This window comes from Lactuca virosa, chromosome 4 (assembly GCF_052849685.1).
Source record: "Lactuca virosa cultivar CGN04683 chromosome 4, Lactuca_virosa_CGN04683_v6, whole genome shotgun sequence".
NCBI classification, from domain to species: Eukaryota; Viridiplantae; Streptophyta; class Magnoliopsida; order Asterales; family Asteraceae; genus Lactuca; species Lactuca virosa.
The window spans coordinates 197950878-197972553 of record NC_136429.1 but is presented as its reverse complement, the minus strand read 5'-3'; the positions used below and the strand labels follow the sequence as shown (position 1 = coordinate 197972553).

At 34.8% G+C, this 21676-nt stretch overlaps 1 protein-coding gene across 1 annotated transcript; it reads right to left on the bottom strand.

The window, feature by feature from the left end:
* Nucleotides 1-2309: 2309 nt before the first annotated feature.
* Nucleotides 2310-3287, bottom strand: LOC145105480 (uncharacterized). The gene is made up of 2 exons (XM_079042575.1): nucleotides 3211-3287; nucleotides 2310-2916 (listed from the first exon to the last, which is right to left on the bottom strand). The coding sequence occupies exons 1-2, from the start codon at nucleotides 3285-3287 to the stop codon at nucleotides 2310-2312; spliced, it is 684 nt and encodes a 227-aa protein (XP_078898701.1).
* Between the last annotated feature and the right edge of the window lie 18389 nt (nucleotides 3288-21676).

Genomic DNA, 21676 nt, shown 5'->3' with positions numbered 1-21676 from the left:
GTAATTGTTCTTTTCTAGCTTCTTGCTAGTTTTTAAATAAAATTTGCGCCGTTCAAAAAAAGAGAAATTTATATTTGTTTAACTTTTTGTTAAATTTAAGTTAAAAACGTTTTTTTTCCTTTGAAATTTCATAATTGTTGTTGAAATTCTAGAGTTTTTTCTTCATAAATTCGAAATTTTAGTCTAGAATCCGGAATGTTGGTTCGGAACTTGAATGTCATTCCAAAATCAGTAAAAAAAAGGTATTTTTTTGTGGCTAATGCTCTTATTCAGGACCAAATTATTATTTTTTCTTAAAAAAAAATGTTATTTTTCTCAATTACACATTTAAAATGGTAATGTTACTTAATTTTCTCAATTACACATTTAAAGTGCAACAACCAAAGAAAGAAAAAGGTAATAAATAAAATAAACAAATAACAATTGAAATTCTTTTCCTTTGAGACTAAGTCATCCTGAGCAGGTCTTGTTATAGTCTTGAGGCAGGGCACAGGAGGAATACCGGAGCCGGAGAAGACAACGCTGGAGCCAGAGGAGTGAGTTGAACTCGACGGTGTCGCTAATGTCTACGATCTTCCGACGTCCGGTGCCTATTTGAGGCGAGGATTTGAGAGCAGAAGGTCGGATTAAGATAGCTTTTGGAGAGATCTGGTTGGTTGAAATTTGTTTATGCATCAGGTCGGGGAAGAGATGAAGATTAAAGAAAGTTTGGATCTAATTTTATTACTAAAAAAAAAAAGGCTAAAGTACGGTTTTTTCTTTGGTTCTGTTTTGATTTTTCTGAACATAGATGATAAGTAAGCAGTAAGCTTGTGAGTTGTGAATTATAAGAAATAGCATACCAATAACACAAAAGAAATACTATATTTATATTACAAATCAGTCGTACCAAATAGAAAATGATAAAACACATTAAACACAAATAGATTAAAAGGTAAATGAAAAACAACAACATCCAAACAAGTTGAATCATCCATACTATTAACGTTTGCCACGAAGGTCAGAGAAGTACGCCTTAGGGTTAGCTTCAAACTTATCCCTCGGTATCGTAGTAGATCTACCAGGAGCTTTCATCATCTTTGCCGCTGATTTTTGGGAGTCTGTGTTGTCGGAAAGCAGGCTAGCAATGCCCCAAGCAGCAACAGCAACGCCAGCAGCAGCTACCGCAATGGTCGTTGCAACTCCGGTGGAAGTGGAACCTCCACCGGATTCTTGCCGAAGCTCCTCTTTACCCTTGTTCTCCGTCCCGTTTAATCTTTCAGTGCTTTCAGAGGCACCCATGTTTTCTATAACTTTTTAGGACTGCAACTCACAAATGATATATTGAAGAAGAAGGTGGGTTACAATCTTTATGTAGCAAATGAAAAGTCGGTCTTTCCCAACAAAATCAAACTTCATTGGATGCTGTAAAGTTAAATGCTTTTTAAAAGAAATTAATAAATGTTCAACAAAAACCATTTATATTTTCACATACCCCAAAATGCTAATTACATACTATACAAATTGGAGGGACTCAAATTTATTTAACGACTAACCATTTTAACATTAAAAGTTGTACGATTCGAACCTAAGAGGGTGTTTGGGTTGGCTTTTAGACTACTAGGCGTGGGCAACATGTTATTACATGTTATCACACCCAAATGTTCCACCTCATCATCCTAGTCACAATTTTGTGTTAGAACACCCAATGTAGAAATGGACAACATCTAATAACATGTGATAACATTAATTATTTTCTATTTTATTTTTTATGTTTTTTTTTCTATATTTCGAATTTGTTTTTTTTTTATTTGTTTATATTTGAAAAGTAAAAATAAAATTTTAATAAAACTTAAATTAAAAACAACATTAAAAAAATTACATCAAAACACAAAAACATTTAAAAACCTAAAAAGCCAGAAAAAAAAAAGATGATAAAACCTATATTTTTCGGCCTAAAACTATTCATCTTCATCTTCGTGACCAACATAAATGTAATCCGCCAAGTCTTCACGGAGTTGCTTGTGTTTTCGCTAATCTTGAATATCAACCACTCTATGTAAATATTCCGATGTCCCCGGTTGAAATTGCACATATCTTGGCTCCGTAGGCGAATACGTTGCAATATTGCGTCATTTATCTTCGACAACCATGTTATGCATTGTGATACATGCATACATGATATATCGCAGAGTATCTAACTCATAAGGTCTCGCCGCATGTTCAACTATGTGCCATTTTGATTTCAAAACCCCAAAAGCACGTTCAACGTCCTTACGTGCTCCTTCTTGTCGTCTCTTGAAATATTTGTCCCTTGGATCTATTGGGTGTCAAAACGCCTTCACAAACGTGGAATATTGTGGATATATTCCGTCTGTAAGGTAATACCCAAACTTATATTCATTTCCATTCACTGTGAAAGGAGCATGCGGGGCTTTTCCTGACAAAAGATCGTCAAATATTGGTGATTGATTGAGAACGTTGACGTGGTTGTTAGAACCCGCAACCCCGAAAAAAGCATGCCAAATCCATAAATCGTGTGAAGCAACAGCCTCTAATACCAACGAAGGCGCTCCATGATGACCGCTCGAATACTGGCCTTTCCACGCCACGGGGCAATTTCTCCATTTCCAGTGTGTGCAGTCAATGCTCCCAAGCATACCCGGAAAACCATGTCTTTCTTCATGCGCCGCATATAGTTGTTGCATATCATGCAACGAAGGTTTGCGCAAGTATTGGTCACCGAAGGTTTCGACAACACCTCTTGCCAATAAATACAAACTTTCTCGTGCGGTCCTCTCAGATATTCTCATATAATCGTCAACAGAATCGGGCGACTCCCCCATTGCCATAAGTTTAATTGCAGCAACACATTTTTGCAACCCTGTGAAGCCTCGTTTGCCTCTAGCATCATATCTCATTTGGAAAAATTCATACCTAATTAAATATTAAACATGTAAAAATTGTATTTATTTTATCTAAAAGTGACATTTTGTAAATTATAAAAGTTGAATCAAACGATACCTTGCTTCCATAGTGTTGGCTATCCTTTCAAAGACATTTTTTCGCAAACGAAATCTTCTTTTGAAATCGCTTGGCTGGTAGACATAATTTTCCGCAAAGTAATCGTTAACTAGCCGTCGATGCCCTTCCTCACGATCTCTATTTAACGCCGCACGTCACGTGAGTAGTGGAGTTGGATCTGACTGTAGTAGGTTGTCTGTGTAATACCGGTACATCATACTCACGAACAAATCGTCTTCGTCGTTATCATCATTGTACGGATGGGCCGGATCAAATTCATCCATAGTTGGTTGATTTTTGTGTTTGTGTTTTGAGTGATATAGAAAATAGAGATAGATATAGAGAAATATGTGTAGTAAAAAGAATGAGGTATATATATATAAAATGAAAATGTAATTAGTAAATTTTTTTTTATTAAAGTTACCGTTTTTAAACGGTTTGAATTTGCAAACGGTCGATTTTTTACGCGTTAAGATACGTTACCACCATCGCGCGAGATAACATAACATCTAATAACGGGAGGGGGGGCGGTGTTCCCCCGTTATGGCGCTGCCACATCGGATAACGCCATACGGGCATTGCCCACACCCGCCCCTCTTAAAATGACTTTTGGGTTGGCTTTTAAAATGACTTTTTATCTTTTTCTTTTTGAAAAAATCAAAAAGTTTAATAAGATGTTTGGAAATTTTAAAAGTTATTTTATAATAGCTTTTGGCTAAGAAGAAAATACTCTTTTTTTTTAAGTCACAAAATGCTAACTTTTGGGGTTTTAAAAGGTAAAAGGCTAAAAGTTATTCCAAACATATTTTTAAAACTTCTTTTGGCAAAAATTAAAAGTGAATAAGGGCTTTTATGAAAATGACTTTTAAAGAGAAAAAGCTCACCCAAACACCCCCTAACACTCATGCTGTTTTAGAATGTTTAAATCTTAGATACTCATCAATAGAGAACATGGAGGTTAAATAATTATGCTACACAAATAAATCCAAACCATGTTACAATATGTGGAAACCATGGGTAAAAAATAAAATTAATACTAATATTGATAGTTAAAAATGGTAATGAAAAATCAAAGATTTATAAAATTTTATAAATCTATTTCAACTATCAGATCTTGCTTGCAACCATGATTTTGCATGAAAATAGATACATTGGTGCATAAATAGAACAAATAGTCACTAATTAAATGTTGAAATCAGCCATGAAGTTAATAGTTCTACTACCTTCACATAAATATAGCTTCCCATGCTTCTCGACTATAAAAATAAAAAGGAAGTTCTCATATTAAAAGTTATAATAAATATTTATGAAACTTTATAACAACATACATTACTAAAAGGTATTTTTTTAAAGATGTAAACATGTTACTAATTAGTAGGAAAACAATAGCAACATACACTATTCAAAGGAAGATAGCAATGTACTTGGTAGAAACAACTAAAAATACAAAAATGGTCATATCGATAGCCATAGAATATTATTATTTACCTATTGTCAAAAACTTGAATTCTTTGTAAAATATTACTAGGTTTAAGACCCGTGTATTACACGAGTTTATTAAAAAAATAAATTTAATATCAAATTATGAACATTAAACGGTATTTAAAGTAATACTTATACATATATATATATATATATATATATATATATATATAAAGGCTTTGATAAATAAGTATGTAATTGAACCCAAATTAATAAAAATTAGCAATGACATATTGTAAACAATTGTTATGAATTACAGATTTCCACAAACTTTTTTGAATACAAATTAAATGTCTTGTTGTTAAGGTTATTGTCATTGTATAAAATTAATATTTTCAATCTATCACTTCTTTTAATTCTGAAGAATGCAACATACAATTGTCCATGAGCAAACAATGGTTGTCTAAAAAACAAACCCACATTTGATAGTGATTACACGAGTTTATATATATATATATATATATATATATATATATATAAGTATTACACGAGTTTATTAACAAAATAAATTTAATATCAAATTATGAACATTAAACAATATTTAAAGTAATACTTATACACACACACACATATATATATATATATATATATATATATATATATATATATATATATATATATATATATATATATATATATATAAAGGCTTTGATAAATAAGTATGTAATTGAACCCAAATTAATAAAAATTAGCAATGACATATTGTAAACAATTGTTATGAATTACAGATTTCCACAAACTTTTTTGAATACAAATTAAATGTCTTGTTGTTAAGGTTATTGTCATTGTATAAAATTAATATTTTCAATCTATCACTTCTTTTAATTCTGAAGAATACAACATACAATTGTCCATGAGCAAACAATGGTTGTCTAAAAAACAAACCCACATTTGATAGTGATTGTCCTTGACTTTTGTTTATTACCATCGCAAAACATACAATCAGTGGAAAATGGTCAATCTGCTCTTAAACATAAAAAAACCATTATGCCTTGTATCGTACTGTTAAAATACGATAAGTTATACATAAAATATTAGTGCATAGTTATTTACAACACTAATATTGAAATACGATGCTCCATGATTAATTGAGCATTGCAAGTACAATGCCAATTTACATAATTGACAATGTCGATAAAGACGACTGTGTCGACAAAATTCCAAAAGTATTCTTAAAGTAAGCATTAATATTTTTAGTCATATTAAGGGCTTCATAAGATGAAAGAACATGACCTTGTTGTACTAAGTTTAGCAATCAATTAAGGGGAAAATGAAGATGTTAGACAAAAAAAACATTCAATTTGAACCGGTCATGATTATACTCGATATCACAAACACATTGATGGTAAAAAAAACATAATAATTTTCAATGTCGATTAAATACATTTGATAACAGATTAACTACATTACAAGTCTATATGTCGCAACAAAAGGAGAATATTAGTACCTGATTATGCAGTCCACAAAAACACCGATGACTTGAGCCTGGAGAAAGGACAAACAATTAACAAACACCGATCATATGACATAAATTCAAACTTGGAAATTGTTATCAATAAGGATTTGATTCCATAAAAAAAACTATGTGACATCAAATGATGAAACTGTTTTCAAGCTTGGAATTTTTTTGTTTATAAAAATCAACTTATATGATTTTTTGAAATATTAAAGGATGTTAAACTTGATATTTTAAAAATACATATTAGATAGTTAAATTATATAATTGTTATATTTAAACATGCTATAAGAAATAGTGCCATTATATTTCTGGTTATTTAAAAACAAATATAAATTAACCAAATGTGCATTCTTTCTATAAATAAAATATACGTCAAAATAAAAATAAATTTTTGTGAAATTTGAAGTATATCAATATATCATACCCCATAATCATTACAACCTCAATTGATTTATATAATTAATTAGGATTGTCCATAAGTATGATTTGTGGTCTCTTTGATTTGTGCTACATGGTTCGAAATTGCTCTAACGAATATCAAATAGAAATGAATATGATATTATCGCAGTCCAGAAAAATAAAAATTCAAAACGTAAAATCAAAGGCAGTTACAACCAAGACAAACCAAAAGTTCAATAAGCAAATTCATTTTTTTTTACTTCACACGATTCTACAATAAGCAAAAAATTAATAAATTGTAAATGCACTACTTTGTATTATATGTTTTGTTTAGTTAGGTATGATTTCATTTGAATCTTAATAGACCAAAATTTTTTAAAATTTTGAAATATTTCCTATGAGGAGAAGGAAGTAACCATTTTTGGCATTATCAATCACATTTATTCTAATTTATTCTAATAATGAACTGCCTTAAATAAATTAAAGATGTGTCAATAAAATAAAAATGGAAAAAATAAGAAAATGACATGTGGAAAACAGATTAGTCAAAAATACTAAGAAAATTACATATGGCAAAATAAAGGAGAACATGACAAGTGACAAAAACATTTTTATTTATTAAGGAGGATGAACTGTCTTAAATAAATTAAAGATGTGTCAATAAAATAAAAATGGAAAAAATAAGAAAATGACATGTGGAAAACAAATTAGTCAAAAATGCTAAGAAAATTACATGTGACAAAATAAATGAGAACATGACAATTGACAAAAACATTTTCATTTAGTAAGGAGGATTATTTACCTATGTGTATCTAAGATTAATGAACATGGTAAGAATTAATATACAAATACAAAGTATTCAATAAAACAAACCAATACAAATATGCAATCATTCAGATTGTCCCGCTCCCACTTTAGCTTGCAGTATAACACGACTGAAAGTCAAACGAATCTTATATGTGCTACAAGTAGGCGTGTTCGAAAATATCCCAATCCGAAAATTCGGATATCCGGTTTTTCGGATTCGGATGTGGATAGTCATTTTGGAAATTTTCGGATAGTTCGAATATCCGATATTCAAAATATGTAATTTTTTTTTATTTTCTTTACGTAATGATCAAATGATGGTGTAAAGTTAAATTTTTATGAGTCTTTTAGATGGATTTCTTTGTTTTTATATAAAAATGGATCATACATAATGAAATTAATAAGGGTCGTTGCTAATCGAAAATTGGTGACAAATGCGGATAATAACCACCACTTCGATTTGTCATCCAACAATATATCATTTATTTTATCTTTCGTTTATTAACTTGCTACTTCATTTAATATTATTGTTATTTTATTTCCTTTTCCATTTCCATGTTAAATGATTTTTTACTTTAAAATTAGTGTATGAGAAACTAATGTTTATTTGTAAATATACCAACAAACTTGCAGGTGAGAAATATTTAAACTTCCATTATGAAATCTAAAACCATATATATCAATAATAATGAAAGGTGAATACAGTTTTTAAAATAAAATTCAGAAGAATTTAAAACATACCAAATACCAAATCAAAACATGTAGTTGGGATCTTATCCCCTACACTTACACGTTCGAGTTTCTTATGATTTCCAACAGAACTGAACTTGGACCTCATTTGCAACCAAGTGCGGGATAGGAATAGTATTGAATTCCAATTCCAATCAATCCTATGGAATCCAACAAAATTTGTTGGCAAACGACTCTTAGTAATTGGTCTATAAAACACTAAAATGAATCCATGAATAAGCTAATATTAATTCGTTATTTATTTAACTGTAAGCATTTGGATCATTCTAGCCACAAGCAATCAGATACACACAAATGCTATGAGCATAAAGACTACGCGTAGAGTGTTGGGTTTTAGTTCAAAAATAGTTTTCAAAAACTCATAACAATAGCAACAGAAGTCATAAAAATTTCGAGCATAATAACATTTACAACCCACCAATGATCTAATTGCAAGTTATGGAAAGATAAAAACACAACCATAGAAGAAGGAAGATGACAACAACATTTGTTGTCCCTTGAGTCCTCTTGGGAGGCTTGAGTTTTGATGAGGAATGTGGAACCAAAAGACACCAACAATTGATCAACTTGATGTAATGCTAGTTACAACTCTTAAGCTTTAAGTCACAACAAAAGTATGACTTAAAGAGAGAATGCAAATAACTCTTCAACACTTTAGCACTTTGCAAGAATGTAAGAGAGTGATAGAGAGGAGCTAATTTTTGGCCATTTCAAACATTGAATGAATCACAATGAAAGTCTTAAGACTAGTAGTAAAGTAGAAACAATATCTTAAGGTCTTTAGCCATTTAGCTCTTTAGACAAGCATGTCCCCCATGCATGCACCATACCCATTTCTTTTGATTAAACAAATCAAAAGCTCTCACCCCATATCCTCTTAGGCACTCTCGACCTAAAGAAGAAAAAAGAAAGATGATAATTTAAGTTTTATAAACTCTAAGTTTATAAAATATAAATTTTGTCGTTAGGTAAAAGACAAAAAGGATTCAAGTAGCCCAAAAGGTTGTGCATGACTTATTAATTCACACCATATGAAATAATGTATTACTTGTAATTGTAAAATAATTATTTACATGAAATAAATATTTTCCCAATTTATTATGAGAGTTTATGAATATTTATTAAAATCAATTTTTAATAAATAATCAATTGTATCAAGTTGTTGTTAGTGTAAGCCTTAGTATCATATGTTAATTAGCAATATCATTCTAATATGACTCTTGATCATATAAGATCTTTCAATCTCCTACTTACGCAAGACTCATATTATATTGATATAGACAGTGGTGAACGTCTAGCAACATTTCACTGCCCCCATCAACATACCACTTTGTGTCATTCTATCAACACCCAATTCCCCAAAAGTCCAAGGCTACAATTGGTGTATAAGGTAAATTTGTCAGTTATCCATTTGCTACAGACATCATGTTGAACATGAGATATAGATCGCAATCAATCTCATATAAGTGTTCAACTTTACATCAGTCCTTATATTTTTAACTCTCAACGAATAAGAGGAATAGATCCCATCTTGACTACATACGCCTCTTCCCTGGTTCACATCATACCTAAAAATAACTTTCATAACTGCCTGGTTAAAGAACAGTGTTTGACTATATCAAAGCACAACATTCCCTACACTCAAGACCCATATATATATATATATATATATCGGGTGTTAAGGATATACAAATATTACCTTTTATCAAGTATCGATCATGACAGCAATCCATGAAGTGATCTTGAACGAGTCAATCCAATACTTGTTCTCTATCAAGTACCTATGAAATTGGTTACAACACTTTGTCAACCATTCCAATTCATATTAGCCTTATTTCATCATTGATCCCACAATAATAACCGACTATGGATTTTAGAGTGAATAAATGAACTCAACAAATATTTAATGAAAAGATCATATGACATATATATCAAAGTCATTACAATAGATGATGCTACAAAATGTTCCAATATTCAATACTAATACATATATCAAATCCAATCACTAGAATAGCAAAGTCTAATCTCTCGAGCATGTCCTTCAAACTTTGCTTGAGGAAGGGGCTTCATGAAAGGGTCCGCCAAATTTTGATCAGTGTGAACTTTGTGAATACTAATTTCACCATCTTCAACTTTATATCGAATGAAGTTGAATCTCTGGCTTATATGTTTGGTCTTCTTGTGTGATATGGGTTCTTTTTCCAAAGAAATTTCACCCTCATTGTCACAGAAGACTTATAGGGGGTCCTGAATGGAAGGAATCATGCCTAGATCTCCAATGAATTTCTTCATCCAAGTAGCCTCTTATGCAACTTCTAAAGCAACGATGTATTCTGACTCTGTAGTGCACTATGCTACAACACTTTGCTTGGATCTCTTCCAAGACACTACATCCCCATTGAAAATGAACACATATCCTGATTATGACTTACAATCATCTCTATATGTTGTGAATGAAGTATCAGTGTAACACTTTACACTTAAGCTTTCATCAACGCCTCCATAGATGAGGAACATATATTGAGTTATACGTAAGTACTTAAGGATGTTCTTCACAGCTATCCAATGACTCTCCCTTGGATTTTGTTGGAACTTGCTTGTCATGCTGATAACATAAGCAAGATCAAATCTAGTACAATTCACGGCATACATGATAGATCCAACTGCCGAAGCATATGGAATATCTTTCATCTTGTCTAGATCAGCCTTTGTGCTAGGACATTGGGATGAACTTAGTATTGTGTCATGCACCATGGTTACAACTTCTCTCTTATAGTTTTCCATCTTGAACCGTTTCAAGACTTTGTTAATGTATGTACTTTGTCTTAGACTTATTAATCATTTTGATCTACCTCTATAGATTTTGATTCCAAGAATATATTGAGCCTCACCTAGATCCTTCATTGAGAAGCGCTTTCCTAACCAATACTTTACACCTTGTAAAGTCGGAATGTGATTTCCAATGATAAGTATGTCATCCACATATAGGACCAATAAGGTCACTGAGCTCCCACTAGTTTTCATGTAAACACAAGATTCATCTTCGTTTCTAAAAAACCATACTTTGTGATTTCATCATCAAAACGATGATTCCAATTTCGATATGCTTGTTTTAACCTATAAATACATCTCTTGAGCTTATACACTTTATTAGGATGTCTTTGGTCGAAAAAACCTTCAGGTTGAACCATATAAACATCTTCTTCCAAGTTTCCATTTAGAAAAGTGGTTTTGACATCCGTTTGCCATATCTCATAGTCATGATATGCGGCTATGGCAAGTAGTATCCTTATAGACTTAATCTTAGCAACTGGTGAAATTTTTTCATCATAATAAACCCCGTGGGTTTGAGTGAATCCTTTAGAAACAAGTCTTGCTTTGAATGTGTATAAATTGCCATCCATGCCGGTTTTCTTCTTGAAGACCCACTTACTCCCTACAGTCCTACATTGGGGAGGAAGTTCAACCAAATCCTAGACTTGGTTTTATCTCATGGATTGCATCTCTATGTTCATGGCTTCAAGCCCTTTTCAGATTTAGGATCTTTCATTGCATTTTGTAAGTAACAGACTCGTCAGCATTCATCATCATGAAGCATTCGTCAATGAGAAATCCATATCTCTCAGGTTCTTGACGAATTCTACCGGATCTGCAAACGCATTGTGTTTCAACAGGTTGAAGAGTAATGATGTCTTCATCTTCAACAACCTCTTGTTCAGTACTAGTGCCAACTTGAGTTGCATGAGGTTGTGTTTCTTGATCTTCTTCAAGTTCCAGGCGCCTCCCACTTGCTTCATCCATTAGAAACTTGCTTTCCAAGAATTCAACTTTTCATGAAATAAAGATCTTATTATCACTAGGATGTAGAATATCCTAAACAATCTTTAGTATATCCTACAAAGATGCATTTGGTAGACCTAGGCTCGAGTTTAATAGAAGTTTCTTGTCTAACATAGGCTTCACAACCCTAAACTTTTATATAAGATAGGGATAGAGCTTTTCCATACCATATCTCATAAGGTGTCTTGTTTACCTTCTTTGTAACATCCCAAATTTCGAGTCCAAAAATTTCATTTTTAATTAATTGATTTATAAAACTTCCATAAGAAAACATAGTAAAGACATATCATTTCATAAGACTAATATCCCATGTCTGAAAACCAAACCATAAACATAACAATGTCCGAGTACAATCCCAAGAATCTCGTAATGCGGAAATCCAACGTGTGTGTGTATGATGTGCAGCTACCGCATCGGATCCTTCCCCTTCGCGGAAGAGGTACCTGAAACAAAACTAAAAACTGTAAGCACGAAGCTTAGTGAGTTCCCCCATCATACCACATACCATACAATCATATAGCATACATACTGCCGGCAATTCTGGGGTGCCCGACCTACCCTGGTACGGCCATTTTGGGGTGCCGACCTACCCGGTACGGCCATTCTGGGGTGCCGACCTACCCGATACGGCCATTCTGGGGTGCCAACCTACCCATGTCGAGCCATTCTTGGGTGCTGACCTACCCATGTCGAGCCATTCTGGGGTGCTGACCTACCCTTCGGTCCTCACAACCGAACCTCGGGGACTTTTTCACCCCCTATTGTTACTATCACATATATCATAACATAAACATAATATCATACATATCTGGGGTGTCCGAACTACCCTTCGGTCCTAACAACCGAACTCGGGGACTATTCCCTTCCTACTACCGCTATCACATATATCATGTCATGCCAGCATATAAACATATCATCACATACTGTCAGACATATCTGGGGAGCCTGACCTACCCTTCGGTCCTAACAACCGAACTCTACTACTATCACATATAACATTTCATGCTAGCACATAAACATATAAGGTAGTAGCAAACCTAGATGAATATTACACAGACATTCATCTAACATACAACTCTTACTAGTGGGTCGGCATTGTGGCCGTAGACCCACCACTACTGGAAGGTAACTCACCTCGATGTCGTGTAGTGTCTGAACTGCCCTCAGCGCGAAGGTCGGCCCTCCTCGTCTCCTCAATCCCTACATGACAACCTTCAATTCATCAAACCGAACATACAACCCAACCAAGGTCAATACCAAAAACCAGGCAAGTCAACATTGGTCAAAGTCAACGCCCAGTTGACCTGACTCGCCGAGTTGGTCTACCAACTCGTCGAGTCCATGCTCCAATAACCCGATCCAACCCCGACCCCACTCGTTGAGCCTTGCAAGAACTCGTCGAGTTCTCCTTCATTCAAACCATCAGGACCGTCTTCATCCGACTCGCAGAGTTGTATGAACAACTCATCGAGTTCACCTTCATCCAATGAACATGTCCAGTCTGCGACTCGCCGAGTTGTATGAACAACTCGCCGAGTCCATCCTCAAGGGTTGGGAGATTGCTTTGGACTCGCCGAGTCTGTTCATACACTCGTCGAGTCCCATGATCCTCAGGACCCTTTACGAGTCTAAACATTTACGGGACTTCCTTCCCGAACCACTAGTCCAACCACAGAAGGGATTTAGTGGTCACTACACACCGACTCGCCGATTTCGAAGAACAACTCGTCGAGTCCCTTCTTGACCCTTACTATACAGTCGATTTAAATGGGTCATAACATGCCAAAACCATAGATCTGGCTTCCTAATGTCCATTTTATACGTAAAGTTCCAAACTTGGTGCACATGCATGGGGTCTTTGGCTCAAAAACCCATAAAAGGTGCTTTACAATGTGCATGGGGCTCTCATGGCCATAGAGTTAGCACCTTTTTGCCATGATACCCCTCCAATGACTCAGATCTGAAAGTAGAACCCCATGAATCACCTCACAAATCCGAAAATGGCTTAGAAAGCCCTAAATGCACCCAAAATCTAAGCCCTAAAGATGAACAACCAAATGGAAGACCAAAACAGGAGGCATTTACCTTGATTGAGCTGAAGATGGAATAAGATCTCTGGATCTACAAGCCCCAACTCAAATTTCCAAGCTTCTTCCTTCCTTCCAAGCTTCACAAACCACCCAAGAGTACCAAAAATGGCCTTAGATCACTCAAAGCGGCTAGGGTTTCGATATGCGGTGTTCTGGGAGCATAAGGGATGATGGAGGCTGCAATAAGGCGTTTAAATAGGGTGCAGACCCTCAAATTTAGGGTTTCACCCAACCAGCACCTACTCGCCGAGTCAGTCTTCCGACTCGTCGAGTAGGTCACTTAAACTGTCCGCGGATCCCGTCTCTACTCGACGAGTTGGGCCACCAACTCGTCGAGTCCCAGAGGAATTACATAAAATTCATAATTAAAATACATACCAATAATCCGGTGTTACATTCTTAGTTGGTTCCATATTCAAGATATAGGTTGCGGTGAGTAAGGCATAATTCCAAAATGATAAAGGGAGAGTACTTCTACTCATCATGGATCGAACCATATCAAATAAGCTCTTATTTATTCTATCAGACACACCATTAAGCTGTGGTGTTCTGGGTGGAGTAAGTTATGAGATAATCCCACAACTCCTAAGATGATCTTGAAACTCTTGGCTCAAGTACTCGTCACCTCTATCCGAATGAAGGATTTTGATTGTTTTATCGAGTTGATTCTCAACTTCACTTTGAAACAATTTCAACTTTTCCAAATGTTTCATGTTTATTTTTCGTCAAATACACATAACCAAATTGACTAAAGTCGTCAGTTAAGGTGATATAATATCTTTCGCCATATATTGACATTGTTTTGAAGGGACCGCATACATCTGTGTGTATGATTCCTAATAAAACATTTGCCATTTCATTAGTTCTAGATAAAGGAGCCTTTGTCATCTTGCCACATAAACAAGATTCACATATGTCAAATGACTCTGTGTCATTTTCCCCCCAAAGTCCACTCTTTTGGAGTTGGGATATGCGCTTCTTGTTTATGTGTCCAAGACGACAATGCCATAGATATGTTTGGTTCAAACCTTGTTTGATCCTTTTGGTGTTAACATGATAAAGGGACTTATCGTTTAAAGTGTCATCTAGATTTAATTCATAAATTCCATTTATTGGTCTAGCCTCAAAATAAAATATTCCATCCAAGAAATATTAAATATTATCATCAACAAATTGAAAACTAAAACCATATTTTATTAAATAGGAAACTGATACAATATTTCTAGTGATAGAAGTAATCAAACACACATTATTTAATGTTAAGTACATACTAGATGGTAAATGTAAATCAAAATGTAGTATTGCTTGGATTGCAACTCGTGCTCCATTGGCCACATGCAATACCATCTCATATGTCTTTAGTTCCCTACTCTTTCTAAACCCCTGCAACGAATTACAAATATGAGTTCCATAACAAGTATCAAATGCCCAAGTGTTAGACGAAAAAGTAAATAGTCTCATTTCAATCATGAAAATGGATATACCTGAAGGGCCTTCCCCGACCTTCTTGTTCTTCAACTCAGCAAGGTACTTAGGATAGTTCATTTTCCAATGTCCCACAGCACCACACTCAAAGCATATGTCATATTTAGCAACCTTTTCCTTCTTCTTGGGTGGTGGGTTTTGGGGAGCTTTCTTCCCTTTGCCCTTGCCAGCTTGTGGCTTCCCTTTGGAGTTCTTTCCTTGATTCTTCTTCTTGACTTCTCCCTCTCGAATCATGAGCACTTGGGGGGTTTTCCTTGGGATATTTTTGTCAGCAATTTTGAGCATCCCGTGTAACTCAGAGATTGATTTATCCTACCCATTCATGTTGTAGTTGATGGGTTATGAGCACTACATCATTCCTATGGTGTACATGCAAACCCTAAAGCTTTGGATCTAGTTTGTCTAATGAACATGCAATAATCATCCAAAGCCATAAACCCTAAATCTAGCATGTGATAATCAAATAACATATGAATTAGGGTTTAGATATTACCTTGATTGTTATGTAGCAATAACAATCTCAATTCCTTCTTGTAATTGGCTTTAGAAAGTTTAGTGTCACAAATGTCACACCTCTAATGGCTCACAAACACCAAGAGCAAGAGGATGAAGAAGGAGAAGAGATGAGGCACCAAAAAACGTCTAGAAACCCTAAAGAATCAGTTAGCCACGTTTTTGGTGCCCTAGGGGTCTTTAAATAGTGAGGCTATTAGGGTTATCTAACAAGGAAACCCTAATTTGACTGCTTAGGCCCTAAGCAGCCCATGGACTCCCTCCTTAGAGGCCTTGGACGATTTCTAATGGGTTTCCCCATAGAATTCGTCCACTCCTTTAATATGGAGTCCATTAGCCCAATATTCAACTATCACACAATTGATAGTTCTAGTCCCTTAAGTTTAATTAATCTCTTCTAGCCACAAAATTAATTCTTAATTAATTATTGACTAATATTAATTGAACAATATGATTTCTCCTTTAATATATTATTCTCATAATATATTAATAAATCATAATTGATCCTTTCTCTCTCCATAATTCATCCTATCAAGTTGCTTTGGTGAAGGAAACCCAAAAGGACCATACACCATCGGGTCAAGTACATACCAAAATAGTTATGGACTTAGACACTAATCCACCAGTCTCCCACTTAGATAAGTCTAATAACTATTCTGCGTATGACTTCAGATCCTGATCCGCAATCGTTGCTTTCAAAAGCCGCTGTCAACTCTGATCTTATCAGAAGCGTGTCCTTTAGATAAGGGATCATATATTCCTCCATTTTAGATATCGTATAGACGTGAGACATGGATTTAAATCATTCTCTCAGTCTATGTATTGTTTCCCGACTTCCGATTTATGACGACTGACAACAGACTACAATTGAACACATCAACTTAGTCCTGGCTTGGCCAAGCGCTTAGGTGTCATCACTAAATCATCGAGGGGCCCACAGATATCGCTTTTATCCCTACTTTGGGTAAAAGGAACGGATAAACTTTGACTCAATGCTCGCTTGTACTTACTCACCGAATTACACACAACAATACGTTTTATAACACCAAGTTACTGGTGCGTTTACATATTATCAATGTGTAACCAACTCGCAAGATACAACTCACACATCTCGGTTTCAAGAATATAAGATATTATCGTCTCACCAATCACTCGTGATAAAATCCATGAAGCGATCCAACTGAGCGTGGGTTTAATCCAATACTCTAATCTTATAGCACCACTCATGAACCCTGCAGCAAACTTTTGCTATGTCTAAAACACTTTAGACAATCTACAGTCAGATTCATGACAGTCTTCTTTCATTCCTACTTCCAAAGAATGAGTGACTGTGGAGGGTTTGAATAATCTCATTATTCTGGAAGTCAAAACATGCAAAGTGAAACACAAGAATAATACTAATCCTATATGGCCTCAAACCTTTGAGTATAAATAAAACACCTTTATTTAATCACCATATTGATTACTCATTATTTGTTGTTTCAGGTAATCAACATCTTACTTGAATTATAACTACAGTTGTCCCATGCTCTTAGCATGCACACTATGTTTACCTATGGTCCTTACTTTGTGAAATAGTATAATTGAATAACATTTTCAATCACACTCATTTCACAATTCCTAATCCATTAGTGTAAGAATACAAAATTCTCGCCACTACTAGAATATGTTAGATTCTAGCATTTTATGCAACGGTCCTTTCGTAATATCATAGCGCCAAAATCACCAAGACTTTGCCAATGAAATCACAAAGTGCTCTATTGGAAATTGTTTACAATACAATTCCATAGTTGTGAAGTCTCACATTGAAAGTACATTCCTTTGAACATTCTTCTTGCATAAAAGTTTCTAATCTAGACATGATTCTAGATATCCAACTCCCAATATAGAAACATTTCCATATTTGCCATATGACAACTCATTCCAAATAGAATCTTATCTATTCATAATAATGTCAATATGGTCCATCCATGACTATACTTCCAACTGTCCACAAGCGACCAATCCTTGGCTAACCTTAGATTGTCCTTGACAGTTGTTTAATTATTTTAGTCAAAACCGATTCTATTTCCTTTTTCCCTCTAAATGCCCTAGGCATTTGGAAAATTTTAGAACGGTCGAATATTACAACATATGCAATCAATCCTATACCCGAAGCGTGTGGGATACGATTCATAATAAGAACGTGATACTTTACCAGTTTCTTGCTATAATATTGCCATAATATTTCTATTTGCCGTGTTCTCAAGATTCGAACTATGAAGAGGGATGTCGTAATCATAATCGAACTTTTAGAATGCAAATAATAAATATACCCTTGACTAAATCCAATTAAAATTTCTCGATCTAAGCTTTTAGATTGGAAACAAAGTATAACATTCTCTCCCTTAATTATAGCAAAAACAACTTTTCAACCCCTGCAACTTTGCAAAGTGAAACTTTTGTTTTTCTATAATTAATATTGCCAACTTGCAATACTTAAAATAATAATCATGCTCCCACTAACATGATGATTATATCCATTCCAGCATAACATTTATGCTCCCACTAGCTTTGACACGTATTCAGAAACCAGCTAAACTTCTAGAAAAGAATACTTATTGACTTCCAAAGTTCATGTTTCTAATACGATATGCTTCGATAAGCCTTTATCTAAGCTTCTCAAAATCACACAACTTTCCTTAGACAGCTCACATGTGTGTCTAAACTAATTCAGAACCTATTTTACTAAGTCCCAAATGTTCAGACCGATTGCCAAATCTCACGATTCGAACTATGAAGAGGGATGTCGTAATCATAATCGAATTTGAGAATGCAATTTACATAATCGCCATCTCCTTAAAATCTTTCTTAGTGAAAGCGTTTCCTCACAATCATTTTCATGAAGGAGAGAAACCTTATGACACTTTGATTTTATGGTGTATATGTTCCCATCCATGTGAATTTGCCATAAGCATAATCGAAAGATAATGTTTGTGACAAATTCAAACTCTTATGGACAGAACTTGTTCATTCTTAATTTCTTGCCATCAAGGGTCCCACCATTGCTTCCAAGTTGTCTAGCAGCTCACCTATTCCAGTCTATACTTTCATTGAATAAGGTGCTTGCCTTATGCATTCTATTGAGAACTCGTAGAACTCATATGCATAATCACTCAACAGGATTGGCACAAAAAAATAATTTTGTCAACACGATAGGTTACAAACCTCAAGTCGTGTGCTAGTGTTTAATAGGTTTACTCTTGATTAGTTCTTGAATCTTTTCAAGATCTTCAGACTCCCACTGACCTCTTGACATATTAGATTCTCTTATCAATAAACATTTCTTGATAAACAAATATCCAAGAGTTAGTGTGTGTTTATATCAAGACAAAAACATTACACACATTTGGTCTTAGTTGGTCTTTGCCTTCTCCAAGACATCACAACTTACCAATTTCAAACGTGCAAGAGTAAGAAAAACAATTTTCTACTTCACATTTGATGAGTGTGTGTCACTCAATTCACAATCTTGGAGTACGAATCTAAGACTTGATTTTGGAACGAAGTATGACTCATCCTTTTGATTTAACCATTTCAACAATTTCCAATTCCTCTTCTTAGCCATACTAGTGCACTAAGATGTCCTTAGAGAATCAATTGTGATATGGTTCTTAATCATTAAGACGATCATAAAATCCGATACAAAAGTACTCTCCCTTCTTCTTAGATTGAAGAAACTTTTATCTTTCTGCCTTCATTGATTCTTGTTATTCGTTCTGCCATTCATTGAAACTTTTCAATGATTCAGAATTACACTTAATCTTGTAAGTATAACCATATTTACTAGACTTTTGGTAAATTATGACGAATAGTCTCTTTGTTATTTGTGGTGGACTTGACTAGTGCACAACATTGTGTTCTAGTCCTTTAGTCCTTCACTTGACTCACATACTTGTGTGATCAAGGAATTAGTCTTAATTTCCTAAGTACCAAGATTTCCACACATCACATGAATCAAATCATAAGATTCCAAGCTTCTGTCCAACTGAAACTTGGGCGATGGGAATCTTTCCTTACTTAGAGAAATTTGACACTTCCATAAATAACATCACTAAGAATCACATCCATTTATAGAAATACACAAACATCAATTTTTCACAACGATTTCACTGCAAGGATATATATAAATAAGACAAATCAAAATTTTATTTTATTCATAAAAGCAGCGGAAAACATGTCCTTACAATGCAAAATCAACTGAAAAACTATGTAATCAAATATTCCTAACAACTCTATCATAACTTTCTAAGCTCAAAATCTGATCTTTGAATTCATGCGATCGTTATCCATTTCTTCGTGATCAGATTCATCTTGCTCTTCCATCAAGCTTCCTCTCTTTTCCCTGATCCTGCAAAATATTCAAATGTAATCTTATCGCATTATGTATTAAGAATCAATGAATAGGAACTTAATGGAGTTAGATAGTGGATTTTACCTGAGGTAGAGCCATACTTCTTGACTCTCCCATCTCTTAGATTCTTCAGGTTCTCTGGGCAGCTTCATATCCAACGCCCCTTCTCTTGGTAGCAGAAACAGGTGGCTTCTCCTGGAGCGACCACGGAAGCATGGTTGGTTGAGTTACCAGACAAATACGCTCCATTACTTTGCCAAATCATTTCTGATTCAGCAGCAATGAGCATGTAAGTTAGGTCAATCAGAGTCGCGTCAATATCCATCATATAATACTCTCTTATGAACTTATCATATGATTTAGGGAGTGACTTAAGAGCCCAGTCTACAGCCAACTCCTTTGGGAAAGTCGCACCCAACATTATCAACCTATCGATGTGTGATTTCATCCCTAGGACGTGAGCACACACGAATTTTCCATCTTCATGCTTCATTGCCAACAGGGCTTGAGTGATTTTGAACCTTTCAATTCTTCGGTCTTGTGGGTTTGGGAGAACAACAGGAGGAGGTGGAGGAAGTGAAACCAAGCTAGTCCACAATGCAAGGATCGATCTTTCACCTTCATTGTGTAACAGACTTTCACTTTGAGCAGGAAAACCTTTTCCTTGGGATTCGGGAAGACCACGGTTAGATTCATACATCTACAAAACGGGAGAAAAATCAAGTTAGTTGATTGTGTCCTTAATAAATCACCCAAATGAGATATTAAGGCTAGGACCCAACACAATACTCTACAACTTGGGAGAGGGATGTCGTAACCCAAATTGCAGAACATTTGAAGGTAAGTGAATGACGATTCACTAATTTTCCACGATGAAAAACGAAAAAGAGATTAGGTTTTAAATGTATTGAAAAACTCCTAGATCCTTTGAGATTCATTGAACTCTTCAATGGCATGTTTAAATCTCGATATGCCCCTCGATTTGTGACTGGGATGCCGATGATCACAAAACAGGGTGTGAATAACCATGCAAATATACATGGTGCCTCCAATGTTACAGTCACTTATTCGATGTGCCGGTTAACCACACACGCTCCACTAACGTCTTCGCAAGGGTACAAAGTGTAATTTCATGGAATTGCATCAAATTCACTTTTGCCTAAAGTAACTAAGATTGGGAATTTTGTAAAAACATTTAGTTACTTTATAATTCATTATACTTTTAATGGAAAGGGTTTGCCCTATCCTACCCGTTCGGCTAACGACCCTCCACCAATCAAGGAAGCGGTGGGTGAGAGTGGACACCCATTAAACGGCCATTTTATAGGCCATAACCTTATACCCCCCTTGTAGACCGGCTTCGTAAATGAGGCCTACTAACGGTAAGACTAGCAGTTTAAGTTATACATATATAATATTAGACTTTTAATGTTATATATAGTATAGGGTGTATTT

Coding starts and splice junctions, on each gene's coding strand:
- LOC145105480 (XM_079042575.1), bottom strand. CDS start 3,287: ATGGATGAATTTGATCCGGCCCATCCGTACAATGATGATAACGACGAA. Junction 2,917..3,210: donor TTCGTGAGTATGATGTACCG/GTATTACACAGA, acceptor ATATTTAATTAG/GTATGAATTTTTCCAAATGA.